Source organism: Chelonia mydas, chromosome 1 (genome assembly GCF_015237465.2).
Source record: "Chelonia mydas isolate rCheMyd1 chromosome 1, rCheMyd1.pri.v2, whole genome shotgun sequence".
Taxonomy (NCBI): domain Eukaryota; kingdom Metazoa; phylum Chordata; order Testudines; family Cheloniidae; genus Chelonia; species Chelonia mydas.
The window spans coordinates 55,910,838-55,930,604 of NC_057849.1; the positions used below are offsets into that span (position 1 = coordinate 55,910,838).

Sequence of the window (19,767 nt, forward strand, 5' to 3'; positions counted from 1 at the left end):
GCACATTTTAACATCTATTTTCTCAGTACTTTCCATAACTCAGAAACTCATACGGCCCCTTTTTTTCCTACCTTCTGGGAATATAAGCTTGGCAATATTACTTAGTTATTCTAATCAGGTAAGTTTTCTTGGCTCTTCATATTAATCACATCAGACAAGATCACAGTGCAACTTTTGCCTTGCAAAATGAAACAAAGAGTAACACTCACAAACTGAAGTTCATAACCCTTTATTAATCCTTTTCTATCATAGTGTCTCCCTCATACATGAACTTATTTTGAAACCATCCTCTTCACCCAGATCTAGTGAACAGAAAGAAGTAATTTCCTTTACCAACGAAGCAGGTGAATGCAAGTTCAGTGTGATTTTTACACAGGAACAGAACTCTGACTGCTTCAGTGCCCTGGCTGCTGGGTGCCAAGCAGGGGGACTTCTTAATGTTAGCCCAGCAAGTGTAAACTATCAGTGCTCTAGGTTCAGAATTTACTACCCAGATTCCCAGTGCCAGTTATGCTTTTTTATTATTATTATTTGTTAAGCACCACTACCATGTTCAGTGCCATCTACAACACAAATACTTCTTGCCCCAAGAAGCTTACTCTCAAATAAGGCAGAGCAATGAGAGGCCGCAGTAGAGAAGTACTAGGTTCTTTTAGAAATGCATTAGTCATAATACCAGTAGTCCTTGTGAACACTAGACAAAGTAAGTCTTTAAGAGTGATTTGAATGACAAGCAAGTAGTGGGTTGGTAGAAAGGAAACGTGAGACGTGATTAATAGCCCCAAGTGTATTTGTTACATATTAATGTGTGTGGTGCTGTAAAAGAGAAAAAATAGCTAAAGTCCTTGCTCCAAGATACAATCCATAGAACAGACACAAATGGGACAAGCAGCACTTGGAGACCCAGAAATGGTTAGGACTAAGAACGGTGTATAAAAAACACTGAATTAAAGTCAATCACATTTTTACATATTTCAAAACAAAATATAAAGATGCTGGCTTTCAGAATTTGTGCCAGTTGCTGAAAAGGCTATACATTATATAAAATTATATACATATATATTTTATATATAAACAAAAGTAAATAATTCTCATTTGTCTAAAGGAATAAAGGAGCTTCCCAGAGGTTGCTCTGTTGTACTATAACTGCATTATTATTTACAGAACTAGCACTGAGATAAGGTTAAGAAAGAAGAACTTTTTATGGTAACCACTATTATATTTTTCCTACGGAATTAAAAAAAACCCAACGATTTCCTAAGGGCTACATTGCGATTTGTACTAGGCATCCATGCAAGGGAGTAACCCACCCCCCCCTTAATTACTCCTACACAGACTTCCTAGTCTGGGTGGCTCCGGAGTAAACCACATTATTCCCTCAGTGGAGTAGGTGGATAGAACATTGGCTTCTCCTCCTCCACTTGCTGACCAGCATGGGGGTGGGACTGAGGGGACTGTAATTTACTTTTGGTACAAACCAGCAGTAAAATTACTACCACTCCAGAGCAAGCAGGGAGAAACAGTGACCTGGAGGCATATGTGTGTGTCACACAGTGCCTTCTAGGGTTACTCATGGGGTAGTGCAGATTTTGCGCCACCCCTTTGTCTAGGCTGTGCCCAAACTCACACTCTAGCTCTAAAGTAAACAGTCATTCATACCTGCGAAAACTATGTGCAACATGAGCCTTTCTGAAGAGTTAGTTTTGAAACCAAACAAAATAATCTGCAACTCAGAACGGTAAATCTGAGTGCTGACCTGGGACCCAATCCTGTGAGATGCTGTGCACCTTCAACTACCACTGAAAGGCCTCTACAGACAAGGCTTCCTGCTTTCATCCTTTGACGTGTGTATCATTTCTTTTATCATTTACCCTCTTTCGCAAGCTAAGCACAGGTTTCTGGTCAGGCCCACAGCTGGGTTACTTTATTCATTGTACATGTAACTGGGAATAGTAAGGACACTTTTCCTTTCTTAATGAAAGTTTACTTTGTGTCCCAGATTTCTTTCATCTTCGTTGCCAGGCTGAGGCTAAGGAAGATAGAAATCTAATCTCCTTCCACCCTTGCTTTATAATTAAATCCTCTCATTTCTGGCTACAGTCAGTATCCATTCAGCATTCCTGGTCTCAACACATAGGTAGTAACTGTGTTATCAATATGTTCTCCTGCTTGCTCACTGCAATAAACGTGACTATTTTCAATGGAAGTAAGTCCTACTTTATATTCAAATGAAGCTTTTTAGGAAGAAATGGCTGAACACATGCAACACACCCCTTACCCATACAGGACACAACATCATCTCATATTGTGAGAATATATCCAGTTCCCTAAAAGTTCAACATGCCTCTCCAGGTTACTGTTAAATTCCATGAAACAATAAGTTTTTAGTTTTCTTCTGTTTGTGGTGCTTATTGTTCCATTGTTACTTTTCAATTCTTTGGTAGTTATCCTTGTAACGCTGCCTAAATCTTCCCTCCCAAAAGTGTCAGTGACAACTGCAGCCTGCCATGGCTAGCAGGAATTGGTTCAAACAAACCTTCTTGTTCGCACACCTTAGTGCCTTGTAGGTGCTCTACACAGTACAGAAATAGAAAAACTGGTTGATTTTTTTTAATGGAAAAAGAAGGCCAATGTGGAAGATTCTGTTTTCTCTAACTTCTGTATCCTTCTTGAATGATTACCCTCTCCATTCAGTCAGGAGGTCAGTGCAGGACCTTTCGGGATTTTTACAAATCTTAAATTTTCAGACAATATTGTTATGATTTATGAAGCCTCTTTTCCATGTCTGCCAAGCTGTGCTATGAAAAAAGCCATATATTTAAATGTATCTAACAAACATTTAGGGCCGTATGTTGTCCTCAGCTGCCACATAAACTCCCAATAATATCAATGGGAATTCTGTGTAAAGATCAAGGATAGTATGTGTATACCCTCGACAGACAGAGTTGTTTCAGGTTTTCTTTAATACAGTTTATCACCAAACGCCCCTTTCAGAACAAAGCTTACAATGGCAGACAACTGCTATTTTTTAAAATAAGTTTTTCTTTTTACTTAATTTTAACACCACACTATAAGCTTATGGAAAACTGCAGGAACTTGTGTTGTCTCTTCTCCTTTCCTGAAACGCCTCTCACAGCCATTCATTCTCCCTTTTCCCCATCCCAGCTTGGGCCTGCTTACTCTCCATATACCGTACTGGTCATTCACAGGGGACACTGGTGCCACTGCTCCTTAGCGGACCGTCCACCTGGCAAAAGAGTCACTCCAAGACCCATGTGATACTCACCAACAGAAAAAAAGAGATATTGCTCACAGGATAAGGGAACCACTCGGATTCCTTTTACAACTTTAATGATATATCATTTTTAATATCAAATGGTGGAACTGTATGCTACTAATTTAGAGCTGCAGTATATAATTTCAGCCAAGTGCAACACCTTTTAAAATACTGAAATAAAGACCACTTCTAACATCATTACTTAAACTTAAACAATCACTAAAGTGCAGTTCTACTCTGAGCCAATGACATTGAGGGGGTTACATGTTTATTGTCTCAATGTTTTTCAGACCAAACATTTATAAGTGAAAAGCTGGTGTTCTACTTGCCAACCCTGCACACTCAGCCTGGGATGTAAACACAAGCTAGGTTCTTTCTATCACACATATCACCCAAAGTAACAGAGCCTCTACATGCTCAATTAGGCCTTCAGCAATACCTGTGCAACTGCAATATTCAAGTGTAACTGAGTAAACAATTCTGTTGCTGATGCAAAAGGAATAAAATCCAGCTCATTCACTCATAACTTGGCTAAAACAGTCCAACTAACCGGAATAAAAGCAATAAAAAAAAATTTATTGCTAAAATCAGCAGATACAACTCTAAACACACAAAATGATGAGCCTGGTGGTGCTATTATCACATAGTCACTTTTCAGCATAAACTCGCACTTTTAAAAGTCTTCAAGTCTTCCAGTAGAGTACAGTCTTCCAGTAGAGTACCTTTGGTTAGACCCCTCCTCTACTGAGAAAGCACTCTTTTGCTGATCCCTGATTTTACTGTAGTTGTGGTGGTTACAGTTGCAATCACAGAAATGCACATACATACATATACACACAGTAAAAAAAAAAAAAAACTTAAAAAATAGAGCTGTAACTGAGATACAAGTTATAAAAAAAAGAGAAAGGCTTAATTTGCCAAACATGGCAGTTACTTTATGGAGGGGAAACTTTTTGCAAATTTAGGAGACTGATCAACTACATGAATGGACTCCAGTAATAAAATGCAGCAGGACATGTGGCAGATTACATTGGCACACCAAAGATGCTTGGTGAAACAAGACGTAAAAGCCAGTGCCTAGTGCTGTAGGCTTAGCAGCTTCTAGTCCCACTGTGCAGACGTCAATGGAAACAAATAAATACACCCTTCAGAACCCAATATTAGCTGAAGTATTAGTCTGTCAGCTAAACTGATATCCAAAATCGTGTACCTTTTTCTTCTATCACATGATGTAGTGAGTCCAGAACTCTTGCACACTGTAGCAACATCGTACAGCTAGAAAATTCTGAATCAACCACAACTTGATCCAGTGGTTGGAACTTTCCTTGCTGGAAAAAAAAATCAAAAGGGATTATAGAAACACTACTGTCAACAACAGCAAAAATATAATAAGCCATTAAATTTTTTTAAGGCTAGAGCCTTAAACCAAGGATTACAAAGACTGGATTGCTAGTAGTACAACAACATATTCATAAACTGTTTACAGAGCAACAAACTATGAAGAAAGATTTCAAAACCGTAAATACTTACAAAGTACTGAACTTTTCAATTAGTGTACTTTAAAAGGTCCAGTTTTAAAATATCATGGAGACAAACAAATGCAAAGTACAGAGGGTTTACTTTAGAAGATGACAGCATGTTACGGTAGTTAATGTGTGCCAATAGTTTTTCTAGACACAACCTGCTGGATTAAATTCAGCATCATAATTTTCATTAAAATTTTGCTTTTTTCCCTTCCATAAAGAAGAATCTCAGAGGAGCAGTGCATCTTAAGGAACATAGTACTAACCTTTCACCTCTGGAAAGTGAGTTCCAGTTTGGCCTGAAGTCTTACATAAAGTGGTTTTGGCACAGTTTAAATACCACTGTACACGACAGAACCATCAAACAAATCTTGCCTTTGCCAGGCATTACAATGCATAATTATTCAGCACAGTTTGGCACAATTGACAGCTTTCCCTTTGGAAACCTCCCTGAGCACATCAGTACAAAGGCTCATTTAGCTCTCCATCCTTAGAGTGAATGGTCTCTGGGGGCCAAAACTGAAGTCATTATGCTGGTCAGGGTGACAATAAAACACTTCGGTAAACCGCATTCATTATTAGAGAATAATCTCATTGGAGCAATCAGAGAATTCATAAAACAACCAACTGAAATTTACAAGGTACAAAACAAAACAAAGGATTTCATATTTGTTTCTAGCGCAGAAAAAAGTAGACGTAAAAATCAAAAGAAGAAAACGATTACAAGAGTAAAAAAAAATAAATGTATATTAAAATTAATTTGTGGATAAGGTTTTCAAAGGGCAACCAAATCTGAATGAAGTGTGGTTCATGGAAAGCCATTGAAAGTATTCTTCTGTAATTGTTTATAATTGGGATGGACTACAATACTATAAAGCAAACATGTTTATGGTTACCCTTTATCATAAAATGATGAAACATTTCCAAAACAATATAGGTTAAATTACTGGTTAGAAATATCAAGCAGGTGTTCACTGCTAGAAGAAAATGCATAACAGTAAGATTTTGTATCCTGAATCCACTACTTAAAAGCACAAAGAAAATAATTCTCTCTCATCCATATACTTGTTCTTCCATGACACAGTAGCAGGGAATCTTGGAGGGAGAAACAAGAAACAGGTACTGAAGGAAAGAGAAGCCTTTCAGATAAGTAAACCTAATTTACTGCCTCCATTTGGCATGAATGAAGAGTGGCATTTAAATTCTTCCAGTTAGATAAGCTAGTGTCCTTTGGCTCATGGACAAGAGATTACATTAACTAATTAAGTGCATTTTTCTATTCTTCCTGATGTATTGTACTTTTAAATTACATGTGAGAATTTGCAGAGCCATGTGATCAATTCATTTATTATCTGCCTTGGATTACTTAACCATCCCTTTGCCCATAATCTGCAAATTCCAGGATTTATTTACATTCCAACCCCTGTAACTACTTCAAATAGCCACCTTTTCTCTTTAAGTTCAACCTGCCATAGAAATGTTTCCTCCTCCTCCCCACAAACATGTAGGTTCCCCACAAAAGTTGCATCTACCCCGGCTCAGGAAAGGCACTATTCAGTCCTACACAAACAGCTGCTTATCAGTTCAAACTCCAATACCTCTCAGCTCTACAGGCCTAGACTCAGGTGCTCTATAATGACAGGAAAGAGGAGATTCTCTGTTTCCAGATGGGAACTAGCATTCACTTCTGGCCCTGCAGGGTGACAATTACTTTAAAATGGTACTATTTTAAAGTTATTTTAGGTCATGTTTGGAGGTGTTTCATACATATTAATTTTAATTTTTCTCCCTCTTTGAGCCCTGTGCAGTGCGGTGTGACACTGACAGACTGATTGACTGGTGTATGACCCGTAACAACTCAACAGAAGGTACTGAAATGATGAACAGGGTCATTCCCTGTAGATAGTTATCAAAGTCATGTTAAGTAGACTAGAAACTCTGATATGTTTGCTTATACTGTTAGAGAACAAGAATAGATAATAACTGTATTGGTCTGTGTTTATCTATATCTTGTTAGAAGTTAAACAATGTGATCTAAGGAACCTTATAGACTAACAGACGTATTGAAGCATAAGCTTTCGTGGGTAAATACCCACTTTGTCGGCTACCCCTCTGATCTAATTCAATTGTAGATGCTAAAATTCTGTTTCTATCTGTAATGATTCATTACTGTATTCTATTGATTCAGAGATCAAAAAGGGATATTATCATCTAGATGGGACTTGCAGTTTAATAAATATTATTGGCTTCATTTTTCTTTGAAACTTGTAAATTCCACATAAGTAAATTAGCTGTGAACTGTTTGAATGGTTAATTGCCTTATGTAAATGAATACAACTAGTAACCAGGAAACAGAGATTAGCTTCAAAGCAACAATATACATTAACTATTCGTCATCCAAGAAAGGCCCTGCTGTGACCATGGCTGGTTCAGCTACAAGAAAAGACCTGGGCCTGATCCTTATCTTATCTCAGATCTGCTTAAACTTTGACAAGGTAAGTCTAAGCGCACAGGACTGAGGTCTCCAGGTTACTCTGGATCCATCCTGAAATTCTAATGGAAGAATTTGAACAAGCTCTGCACATGGACTGCCTATGGGACTATAACCTATTGAACTGATTCTAGAAGAACTTTTGCAGATCAGCAGCCTCACCATCTCTGCAATGAAACAGACATAAGAACTTTACTCATATCCGTATGTATATTGATCTTTTAACCATAACAATTCTCTTCTTTCTTTTTAACCGTAACAATTCTCTTTTTTCTTTTTATTAATAAATCTCAGATTTAGTTAATAAGAACTGGCTGTAACTGTGGGTGAGATATGAAATATTCATTGACCTGGTGGGCAATGCGTCTGGTCTCTTGCGATTGGTAGAACTTTATATATGGTGAATAAGGTTTTAGTAACCGTCACTATATTAGACTTGGCTGTCTGGGTGGGAGCCAAAGGCTGGATTGCTTAAAGGGGACCGTATTTTGGTTTCTTAGTAACCAGTAAGGTATTACAGAAGTTGTTTGGTTACCGGTTTGGTGAAATCTAATTATAGAATAAACCACCAGTTTTGGGGATTGTCTGCCCTATCCTTTGCATTTTGCCCTGAATAAGCATTCTCAGTGTAGTTCCTCCAGGTACCACAGTCACAGAGACTCATAGGAATCAATTTCTAGGAACAAAGAATGTAGACCATCCTTATAGGATGGGGGGAATCTATCCAGGGAAGCAGTGACTCTGAAAAAGATTTGGGAGTCATGCTGGAAAATCAGCTGATCATGAGCTCCCAGTACAACCCTGTGGCAAAAAAGGGCTAATGCAATCCTTGGATGCATAAACAGGGGAATCTTGAATAAGTGTAGAGAGGCTATTTTACCTATGTATTTGGCACTGGTGTGACTGCTGCTGGAATACTATATCCAGTTCTGGTGCCATCAATTCAAGAAGGATGTTGGTAAACTCGAGAAGGTTCAGAAAAGAGCCAAAGGAATAATTAGAGGATTACAAAACATGCCTTACAGCAATAGAGTCAAGGATGTCAATCTATTTAGTTTAAATAAAAGGTTAACGGGTGACTTGATTAAGTCTACAAGTGCCTTCACAGGAACAAATATTTGATAATGATCTCTTCAATCTGTCAGAGAAAGGTATAACACAACCCAGTGGCTCAAAGTTGAAGCTACACAAATTCAGACTGGAAATAAGGGGTACATTTTTAACAGTGAGAGTAATTAACCATTGGAACAATTTACGAAAGGTCATGGTGGATTCTTCATCACTGAAAATTTTTAAATCAAAGAATGGATATTTTCTAAAAGATACGCTCTAGAAATTTTTTCAGGGATCTTCTATGGCCCATGTTATACAAGAGGTGGACTAGACGATCACAATGGTTCCTTCTGACCTTGGAATCTATGAATCCCGCAAAGTACTAAGCAACCGGCCCCAATCCAGCAAAGTACTTAAGCATGTATTTAAGTGCTTTGTTCGACTGAAGCCAAAAAACTTAACTCAAATTTTAGGGGGAAATCTTGTGCTGAGCAGTCACAAAATGGATTTTTCCAATGATTATAATTCAACTTGTTTTGTTAATTTTTATATTTAGTTAAACAAACTGGCTTAGAGATTAGTCCTCAGTAAGGACTAGACATGTGGAAATTTCAACTTGTGAAGGTCAGCCATTTTTAAACTCATGAACAAGCAAAGCAGCTTCTTCACATTTTCCTAGAGTGGTAAAAGTATTTTTATTTCCCTCACCTTCCATAATCAAAAATGGATGAATGAATTCATCTCAAACTTTCCAAAATATTCACCTTTGGTATGAGACCAAGAATGGAACATTTCAGATGAAATGGAAAATTTTTTAGATAATTATGAGCAGAGAGAAAAATATAAGGCTTATATCAAAGTCAAAATGTAACCTTAACTATAACATCCTTTACTGACAACACACTACATATCTCTGATCACCAAACAACAGGGGCAAAGATGACAACAACCTGTCTGGGACATGTATTTATGCTTCAGTGATATATAATGCAATATTCATTTAGTGTGGCAGTCCCACTTTAAAGAATTAAAATAACTTTTAGAGAAAATAAAGCAATAAATAGCTGTTTCCCCTAAAATTTCTAATGCCAGAATCAAGGACACTTACCTCTTTCTCTGCCTTTATGAGGTAGAAAAGTACCAGAAATAAAGGATCCATTGGTGTTGCAAACAATAGGCGCCCATCTATGGAGAGAAAGATGAAAGAACATTTTATTCTCAGAAGCATAACATAGGCAGATTGATTATTTCCTTTTAATTTTACTGATGGGGTTGCAGCGTTTTCATGGAGCAGTTAAGTATATTCTGTTATTTTGTTTTACAAATGCCTTAATATAAGACGGCTTAATTCTTAATTGTGCCTAAGCCACATTAAAATACAGTGGGACAGGTGTCTTGATAGGAAGCTGACTATAGCTCAATGATTCTGCTCTCCCCCTAGTCCTCGCGTAAAGCTGCAGGGGGCTAGCTTCAATGCACGCTGCAGGGGAAATCCCTTCCATCAGCAGAGAATCAGGCATAATGAGACCTCGCTCTGCTGTGGCCCCTTCCCCACTTACATCAGGCAGAGCTCTGCAGTAGGAAGCAGAAGAGGAGTTGTAGCTGAATTCTGCGTGTTTTACAAAGGCCAGAGATTCCCTCTGCATGGGGGAATTCTCTGTTGGTTTCTTATGTGACACAAAGTGAACTTAGTAGACCAGAGAATATGGCCCAGTGCGTACGTTTAATAATATATACCAATTGCAGGATGGGGCCTTCAATTAACAGAACCTTCAGTATAGATAATTGGAAACAACAATGTAACATTCATTAGAAATTCATTAGATAAGATCTAATAATTGATAACCACTTGACATTAGAAAACCAAAAATGAGTGTAGATATGTGGACTTGACAGCTAGAGGGAGGTTTTTGTTTTAATTCACTAAGAGGGAATGAAATTTTAACGTACTTTTCCCATTTTGTATTTCCTAAATCTTGCTAAATCAAGATCAGGTTATTGGAGAATCATTTGGCTTACAACTAATAATTTATTCTTCATATTTGAAAAAGTGTTGATTTTCCAATGGAAGATCTAACAACAGAACTAACAGTCCCAATGGTAAATTATAATTTGTGATGTCTTTAATTAATTTGCATATTTATTTCCAAATCTTCTCCATTTTAGAGTAAGACCGCTAAATAAGTAAGAAACCTCATTCCCCAAGTTCTTACAGTCATCTATTCCTTGTCATTGGTATTTTTTAATCTGACGGCTGGAAAGTACCACCACACCACTGAGAAAGCAATTTTATTTTTAAAGACGCTTTTTTGTATTTTGGGGACACAGAATTCTGAATCTATTTCTATTTCTCTACACACTCTTTTGTTCCCGTAAAAACAACATTTTCAGTAGCAATGAATCTAGTAATGCATTATTGTCACTTGGAAAATATGAGAAAAATCCAAACAATGAGATAATCATTAAATATTTAAAAATAAATTATAAAAAGGCAGAAAGAAAGACAGGCCTTTGGAAGCCAGCAGGGAACGCAGGATATGTCTACACTACAAGTGCTACAATGGCAGAGCTGCAGTGGTGTAGTCAATCCACTCCCTTGAGAGCCAGTAGCTAGATTGACAGAATTCTTCTGTCAACCTACCAGTCTAAACCGGGGCTTTGGTAGGCTTAATTTTTCACACTCCTGAGCAACGTAGCTCAGTCAACCTATGTTTTAGGTGTAGATCAGGTCTAAGGTTCTGGAACAGCTGAAGATGAAGCATGCTGTGAAGATGACATGCCGGCTATCAAAGGGAGGTACTGTTATGCTTTTCACACAGCAGCTTCTGTAGTCTAGATCATTAAGAGCCACAACAAATTTGTTACTGCTGAGAGGCAGTTCAACACACCTTCCAGGTAATGCATTTGCATGAGTAGTGGGATATAAAGAAAAAAAAAGCCAAACAAGAGAAGATAACATGAATTACAAGGAATTGGAGTAAGCTCCTCTTTCAGGGGATGCAGGAAATCAAGAATCAGAGATTCCATGCCACCGATATGTCAGACAAATGGGAGAAAAGACAGGGAAACTCCACTCAGGAACCTGAAAGGCTCACTAACAAAACTAGGTTTAACATGGACCCATTTTACAGGAACTGAAAAACTAATGAGTTTCAGACTTATACATAGTTAGAATACTCAAACAAAAACAAAAAGCTGGAGAATTATCTTCAGAAGAATAACCTTTTCGGAGATACAGGAGTTAATTTTATACACGCCCCTGCAGCACTCAAAGAAATTAGGAACATCTTTCCAGGCTACTAAACAAAATGCAGGTGATGGTTCCTGAGGACAGCTATTTCTCAGGGGCCAAGGCAGAAGGTGGGAGGAGAAGGGACATAGAAAATTCAATATAATCAGCAGCATGAAGCATGCACACTCCCTCAGCTCAACACCCACCCACAGCAAATCAAAGCTTACAGCAGCATTACTTGCAGTCTGGTTATTCCTATATGCACCTGTGCAAAGGAAATTTAGAATTAAACACACACCTAAGGATAATACAATTAAAGAAGATATACAGTTTTTAGAAAATTGTGTGTTCCCCTATCATTAAATGATATTTTTTCTAGGGAAAAAAAATCAAATAAAATAGGATGCAATAATTGACTGGGCAAGAAACATTTCTCTAGTGACATCCTCATTGATAAAAACATTGTTAGATCCTTGGTGAGAAGGTACAGAAAGTTGTCTGCCTTCTATTTAAAAAGATAGGCTAGGATGATAAGAGGGCTGTGAATAAATAGGGGAACTTGCTCCAAGTCATGAAATTCCTAAATACCAGCCTCAGGAAAAGAACCATCAGCTTGGGATCCCAAAGCTTTTCTGGGAACCAGAATGGTAGGTTAAAGGAAGAGTGACCAAATGTTTCAATGTCTGAAACTATATTTCATTGCTAAAATAAGTGGGTCCATTTATGCTTTCTTCCCTAAAATTAAAATATACATATGTTCCCTGAGGACTTGTCAGGTTGATTGACAAGGAAAGCTAAATATTTTGTGGCACTTGAGTTTACGACAATTTGATTTTTTTCAAGACACACGAACATCTGTCTAATTGAGGCTGCCAAATGCAGTCTTCTAAGAAACCACAAAGCCCCACCCCTGGCTAAATCCAGATGGCATGTGAGTGCCTCAGAAGATGGAGATACTGTGTGACTGGACTCTAAAATTAGGAGATATACTAGTAAATTTATGGGGGGGAATGTATGAATATTAGTTACACTTAGGGGTAAGGGAGAGGAAACACTCACCATGTTGAACAGCCTGACCTATAAACCAAGAACGATATTCTTCATGAAAAGCTTTTACTTCAAACAGCTGCTGTGCACTGCTATTGAATAAGTAGAGGGCAGCTTCTCCTGTTAAAAGAAATCTGGTTTGTATTTGTAAGCTTTCATGAAAATCAAAAGACCATCCAATATGTCTGAAGAACTTGCCTAATATATACATAAACATACATACATTCTACACACACTGTAACTACAAAGAAAGCTTAGACAAAGAAAACTATTATATACAGATGTTCGTTTACCAGCTCTATAATCCTTACTCAATTTTGAATCAATAAATAAGAAGTGTGAATAGTTCATCTTACAATGCAAAGCCTTTGATTCAAACTCAAATCAGATCACACAAGAAATTAGCTTTTGTCTGTACGGGAGGGGTTGGTGATAGTGAGAATTTCCCTCTTCTTTCTTTGTGTCTGTCTCGGAGTTATCTGACTCAGGGATAGGGAATGAGAGTCCCAACTCTTTTAAGCGTCATTTTGTTGTTTGTCATTTATTTTTGTGTGTTGGTACAGATGTAGGGAGATTATGGGTTAAATGAATTAGGTGACTGAGGGAGCTGAACAAGTGGGTTTCATTAGAAACTTGAAATCTTGGAGATGACAGAAATTGCTTTGTTTTAGGCCCCTTCACAAAATCCCCCTGCTTGTCATTGCTTCACATGGACAAAGTGGAATGGATCATTCTTATGCCTCCCATATTAGTTTTGATTACCAAATGCCAAATACATTGTGAACAAGGCTGACAATCTCCATTACGATAATGGAAAGTCACCAAGACTTTGCTTTAGAAGTTGTATGATTTTGCAGACTTGGTTAGTTCTGGCTGATCTCTCAAGAGCACACATTGCATGGGTGTTTATACAATATTTGGAGACAACAATTTATTTATTAAAACACAAATATTCTAAAAAGATGCTAAAAGAGGTTGTCTTCTCTTCCTATTTCAGACCCTGCACTCATACATAAGGTTACATAACCAAAGGTTTGCGCATTACAGATCTTTAAATAGGCTTCTGGTAATTCTATAGTAAGTTACCCAGTTTCAGTGTCAACAACTACACTTAAAGGTTTTCTCTAAAAGCCTTCCCCCACACTTTTCATTCTATAAGTTAAAGAGATCACTTCCTTCCTTGGTAAAATATAAATTCTTATCTACTTTTTTTTCAATTCTGGTGACAAACTGCAAAGCCAATTCAGTACAGCAGATGGAAGTTGTGCATTGCTTTATATTCTGAAGCTAAATTCTGAATATTTTTAAACAGAATTAATAAACTCTCTTCCCATTCTGCATCTCTTGTCTTTCACTAATCTCTTCCCTTAGGCACAAAGCAGAAACTAGCAGATTATCTGCATCTGTAATTAAGGTTCTCAGATGTGTTTTACTGTTATAAACATGAGTGTTGACATTTTAAAAAACCCAATGATCCTACCAAAAGGAAATGAATTTATGGAGTGAAGAAATAACCTGAACCAGATTTTTTCAAACAAACTACTTTAAATGTGAAGATTTTCTGTTTAAATAAACTAAACAGGGTTTAATACTGTATACTTTAATGAAAAGAAAGTCTTAGACAAAGGCAGCTTTAAGATATACTAGCTATACAACCAAAGAAGAAAATGATTGTTTTGGAGATTGGAGGGAGGTTCATTAAATTTTCTACATATTTGTTTTTCTAATATGTTTCTAATTAAAGGTAAATCATCATCTACTGTCAAGAAAAGAGATACCACACTTTGGACTGAGTAAAAAGAAAATCGTAGTTAAAAATGAAAAGGCTCAAAAGTTTGGCAAGTGTAATAAAAGCCTCTCCTAGCTGAATGTTTATTTTATAGGTGACTAGCTGAAGAATCTAAATTTGGATTTATAAGAAAGGCCTGTGGATCCCCCAAAAACTAATGCATTTAAAAGACACACTTGAAATATACCACTTTTTTGTGCTGCCAATATTTCTGATGAACAGTTCAACCAATTAAAATTATAAAACAAATCCTAAATGTTTTAACTCAATTAACTACATGGCATCCTCAACAAAATCTCTGGCACATGAGATTAACCCTATCATCATTTCAGCTTGCAAAATATTAATTCTCTGGTAGAGATAAGGAGAGAATTAACCATAATATTAACAATGTCCTTAACTGTTGCAAACTTGCCTGTACTTGGATTACGCAGTCTTGTAAATAAAGGCCCACCATCAGGTTTCATAGGAAGATCAGTAACAGGCTCTGAAAAGAATTATAAAATTATAAATTGAGAGATCTTTCCCACCCCATCATACTTCACCAAAATACTTGTCTGTATTAATTGGATTTACCTTTCAGATACTGGTAATTTCCCCCTGAAAGCCATCCAGTATGTCCATTACATCAGAACACAAGAATGGCCATGCTGGACAAGAACAATGGCCACCTAGCCCAGTATCCTGTCTTATGACAGTGGCAAGTGCCAGTGTTTCAGAGAAAATGGACAGCACAGGGCAATTTCCAATCATCCATCCCCCCGCCATCCACGCCCGGCTTTTGGAAATTGGAGGTTTAGGGACACCCAGAGCATGAGATTGCATCCCTAATATCTCTTATATGTGCTCATATATCTTTTTAGAGATGGGGTGACAAAAACTGCACATAGTACTGCGGGTGTGGGTGTTCCATGGATTTATACAGTGGCGTTATGATATTTTCAGTTTTGTTTTCTATCCCTTTCCTAATGGTTCCTAACATTCGGTTAGCTTTTTTTCCACTCCTTTGATTGCTGCTGCACACTCAGTGGAGGTTTTCAGAGAACTATCCACAGTGCCTCCATCTCTTTCTTATGCAGTAAGAATTCCTTTAGACATCATGGTTTTGTATGTATAGTTGGAATTATGTTTTCAAAAATGCACTACTTTGCCCTCCTCAACACTGAATTTCATTTGCCATTTTGTCACAGTCACACAGCTCTGTGAGATCCCTTTGTAACTCTTCAAAGTCAGCTTTGGACCTAACTATCTTAAGTAATTTTGTATCATCTGCAAATTTTGCCACCTCATCATTTACCCCCTTTCCCAGACCATTTATAAGTATGTTGAACAGTCTGGTCCCAGCACAGATCCTTTGGGGACCCTCCTATTTACCTCTCTCAATTTATTCCTACCCTTTGGGTATGCCTATACTGTCTTTAAAAACCCACAGCAGGCCAGTACCAGCTGACTCAAGCTCAGGATGCTTGGATTAAAGGGCTGTTTAATTGTGGTGCAGACATTCAGGCCTGAGCCTGAACATCTACACCACAATTAAATAGCCCCTTAACCTGAGTCCTGGGAGTCTGAGTCAGCTGGCATGGGCCAGCCATGAGTGTCTAATTGCACTGTAGAGATACTCCTTGTTTCCTAGCTTGAAACCAGTTTCCGATTCATGAGAGGACCTTCCCTCTTATCCCATGACTGCATACTCTGCTTAAAAGCTTTTGGTGAGGGACCTTGTCAAAGGCTTTCTGAAAGTCCAATTACACTATATCCATTGGATCACCCTTGTCCATGTTTGTCGGCTCCTTCAAAGAATTCTACTAGATTGGTGAGGCAGCATTTGCCTTTATAAAAGCCAACGCATTGTGTTCATCTATGTACCTGATAATTTTTTTGTGACCTAGAGATTCAACCAATTTCCTGGTACTCAAGTTAGGCTTACTGGCCTGTAATTGCCAGGATCACCTCTGGGGACTTTGTTAAAAATTGGTGTTCCATTAGCTACCCTTCAGTTATCTGATACAGAGGCTGATTTAAGTGATAGGTATATCACAGGTAGTAGTTCTGTATTTTCATATCTGAGTTTCTTCAGAACTCCTGGGTGAATACCAAGTGGTCCTGGTGGCATATTACTGTTTAATTTATCTATTTGTTCCAAAACCTCCTCTATTGACTTCTCAAGCTGTGAAAGTTCCTCAGATTTGTCACCTAAAAAAATGGCTCAGATGCAGGGATGTCCCTCACATCCAATACAGTAAAGACCAATACAAAGAATTCATTTAGCATCTCCATAACGGACTTGTCTTCCTACAGTGCTCCTTTAGCACCTTGATTGTCCAGTGGCCCCACTGACTGTTTGGTAGGCTTCGTGCTTCTGATGCACTTAAAAAAATATTTGCTGTTAGTGTCTTTTTCTAGTTGCTCTTCAAATTTTTTCTCTTGGCCTGCCCTAGTTTACGATTGACTTGCCAGAGTTTATGCTCCTTTCTATTTTCCTCACTAGGACCCGACTTCCACCTGTTGGACCAGATCCTGTGTATCACTTAGAATTAAAACAAGAATTGGCTCTCCCTTTGTGGATTTCAGGACAAGCTGTTCGAACAAGCAGTTATTTATGATGTCTAGAAATTTTATCTCTGTGTCCCTTCCTGAGGTGACATATACCCAGACAATATGAGGATAGCTGAAATCCCCCAACCATTAATTTGTTTTCTGTCTTTGTAGCCTGTCTAATCTCCCTGAGGATTTCCCAATCACTATCACCATCCTGGTCAGGGAGCCAGTAGTAAATTCCTACTACTATACTCTGATTGTTCAAGCACTGAATTTCTATCCATAGAGATTCTATGGTACACTTTGATTCGTTTAAGATGTTTACTTTATGTGACTCTAGGCTTTCTTTCACATACAATGCCATGTCCCCACCAGACCTACTCTGTCATTTCTTCCATTGACTAGAAGTAATTTTCATTAGAAATCAGTTATGCTTGAAAATCAGGTTGGCATGCAGACGGGGAAAACACTGCAATGGTGCTGTCTTGCAGAAATAGATACCAAACCAACTTGGCCTTGAAATATTAAGAACCCCCTATTTAAATGGAACACCTACAGGAGAGAATACTCAAGAATAAGAAGTCAGGGTAAGAAAGCATTACTTTTGTGGAAAGGGCATCAGATATAAGAGAAAAAGACCACATTTTGCAAGCCCTATAAAAGGCACAGAGATCTTTACTTACAAAGGTAACTGGATTGCCTTTTTTTTTTTTTTTTTTTTTTGAGGTTTTCAGTGAAAAAGATAATGTTGTTGCTAAGTTAATGGGCTTTCTTAAAAAGAAATATCAAAGCAGCTTTGCTGTTTCCAGGAAAACTAAGAATTAAAATTTGTCTTTTGTCTTAAGGTCTAAGACCCATAATTGGTTAAAAAAAATTGGAGAATATAAGTAAAAACCAAAACAAAGATGCAAGAGGTCTCTTGTTAAATCCTAAAGGAAGATGGATTATTTGCCACAATATACAAGAATTGTTTTTATAAACTCTGCCCCAAGGAGTTTCTTTTATATGAGCAAAAAACAAGTTAGTGAGTGTGTGCAAGGTCTTTTGATCAGAAATTATGCCTTTCAATTAATTATACTGCACCTAGACACTGTACCAAGATGGAGGCAGATAGACAAAACTGCTCACCCAGTAAAGGTGCGTGTATTAGCAACAGATAAACTAGACAACTGTTCATCCAGCACAGCATTTAAGAATATGACTACATTACAGATTCACACAAATATATAGTGCCTTTATAACCCTAACAAACGAGGTAATTAAGAAGTAAGCATAATGTGTTTATGGGGCTGTTTAAATAAATGTCAAAACTGGTTTTACGCAGTATTGTTGTAGCTGTGTTAGTCCCAGGATATTAGAGAGACAAGGTGGGTAAGGTCATATCACTTACTGCAGTAGCTCTCAACCTTTCCAGGCTACTGTACCCCTTTCAGGAGTCTGATTTGTCTTACGTACCCCAAAGTTTCACCTCTTTTAAAAACTACTTGCTTACAAAAATAAGACATAAATACAAAAGTGTCACAGCACACTGTTACTGAAAAACTGCTTACTTTTTCAGTTTTACCATATAATTATAAATCAACTGGAATATATATATTGTACTTACATTTCAGTGTATAGTATATAGAGCAGTATAAACAAGTCATTGTCTATATGAAATTTTAGTTGGTACTGACTTTGCTAGTGCTTTTTATGCAGCCTGTTGTAAAACTAGGCAAATATCTAGATAAATTGATGTACTCCCTGGAAGACCTCTGTGTACCCCCAGGGATACACGTACCCTCGGTTGAGAACCACTGTCTTATTGGACCAACTTCTACTGGAGAGAGAGAGACAAGCTTTTGAGCTTTTTTTACTACCTTTTTTATATTACCTCATCCACCTTGTGTCTCTCTAAAATTGGTTTTGATATATATCATTTAAGATATATTCTACAGTAATCTTTGCAGTATTCATCAAGTAACACTAAACAGTTTTAAAAAAATGCTTTGAGACGGACACTTCATTTTCACTGAAGTCTACAAAGTGAATTTCACAACTTACTCTATCCTGAACCTGATTTAAGAGAGGCTATAAAAGCTTTGAAAATGTGCAGCACAGCAGGTACACTAGACGGTAATCCCAGCACCCTTACTTTCTATCGTCATGCATTCCCTCACATGAAAGCCTCTCCCAGTTTAACACAGGCCAAGTCTAAAATAATACCAGAATAAACAATTAAAGCTTTTTAAAAGTGTCCAGACTTCTTTCACATTTAACGAAAACACTCAGGTCATCTGATGACTATCACTTGCCCGACTCATTCCTAAAATCTTGCGGGAAACCTTATCAAATTTCCTGGAGGTCAGACACACAACCAAATTCCATATTATAGAATGGTTATTGTTACATGACTAAATTGGAAGTGCATTTTATTTTTATTTTTTTTAATTCAGGCTGGTGAAATTGACCCTTGATGTTCTGACAGCTGCTAATCGCTAGCTCCACCTTTCATTTCATCACAGCCCTTGAATCCCCCCGGCAGGCCAGTTTCTCTCCGTGCCAACACCAGGCCCAATGCAGTTCTGCGTTATATTTCTACTACATGAAGGAGCATAAAACCCCATCAAGCTACATGAAGCAATTATGGATGACCCAAAATCTATTTTTATAAGCAAATTTTAGAAATGAATACTCTGTTTAACAGACTGGTATCAAAGGATATGGAATTCTCAGGCAAAAAGATGCCATTAAGGTTAGCCTTAAAAGAACATTGAGGGCTTTTTTTCAAAAAGAAAGGCTCATTAAAAAGTCTGGAACTACAAAGTTAAGATTTCA

The 19,767-nt window shown here is 37.6% G+C and overlaps 1 protein-coding gene across 1 annotated transcript in view; it reads right to left on the minus strand.

Moving 5' to 3' along the window:
• Positions 1–19,767, minus strand: part of RNASEH2B (ribonuclease H2 subunit B) — a 45,345-nt gene that overhangs the window by 16,443 nt on the left and 9,135 nt on the right. Inside the window, exons 2-5 of the mRNA XM_037893265.2 lie at positions 14,828–14,899; positions 12,636–12,743; positions 9,453–9,529; positions 4,488–4,605 (exon numbers count right to left, since the gene is read on the minus strand). Coding sequence (XP_037749193.1) covers positions 4,488–4,605; positions 9,453–9,529; positions 12,636–12,743; positions 14,828–14,879 — 355 coding nt within the window. The 5' untranslated portion in view covers positions 14,880–14,899. The remainder of the gene's footprint in view (positions 1–4,487; positions 4,606–9,452; positions 9,530–12,635; positions 12,744–14,827; positions 14,900–19,767) is intronic.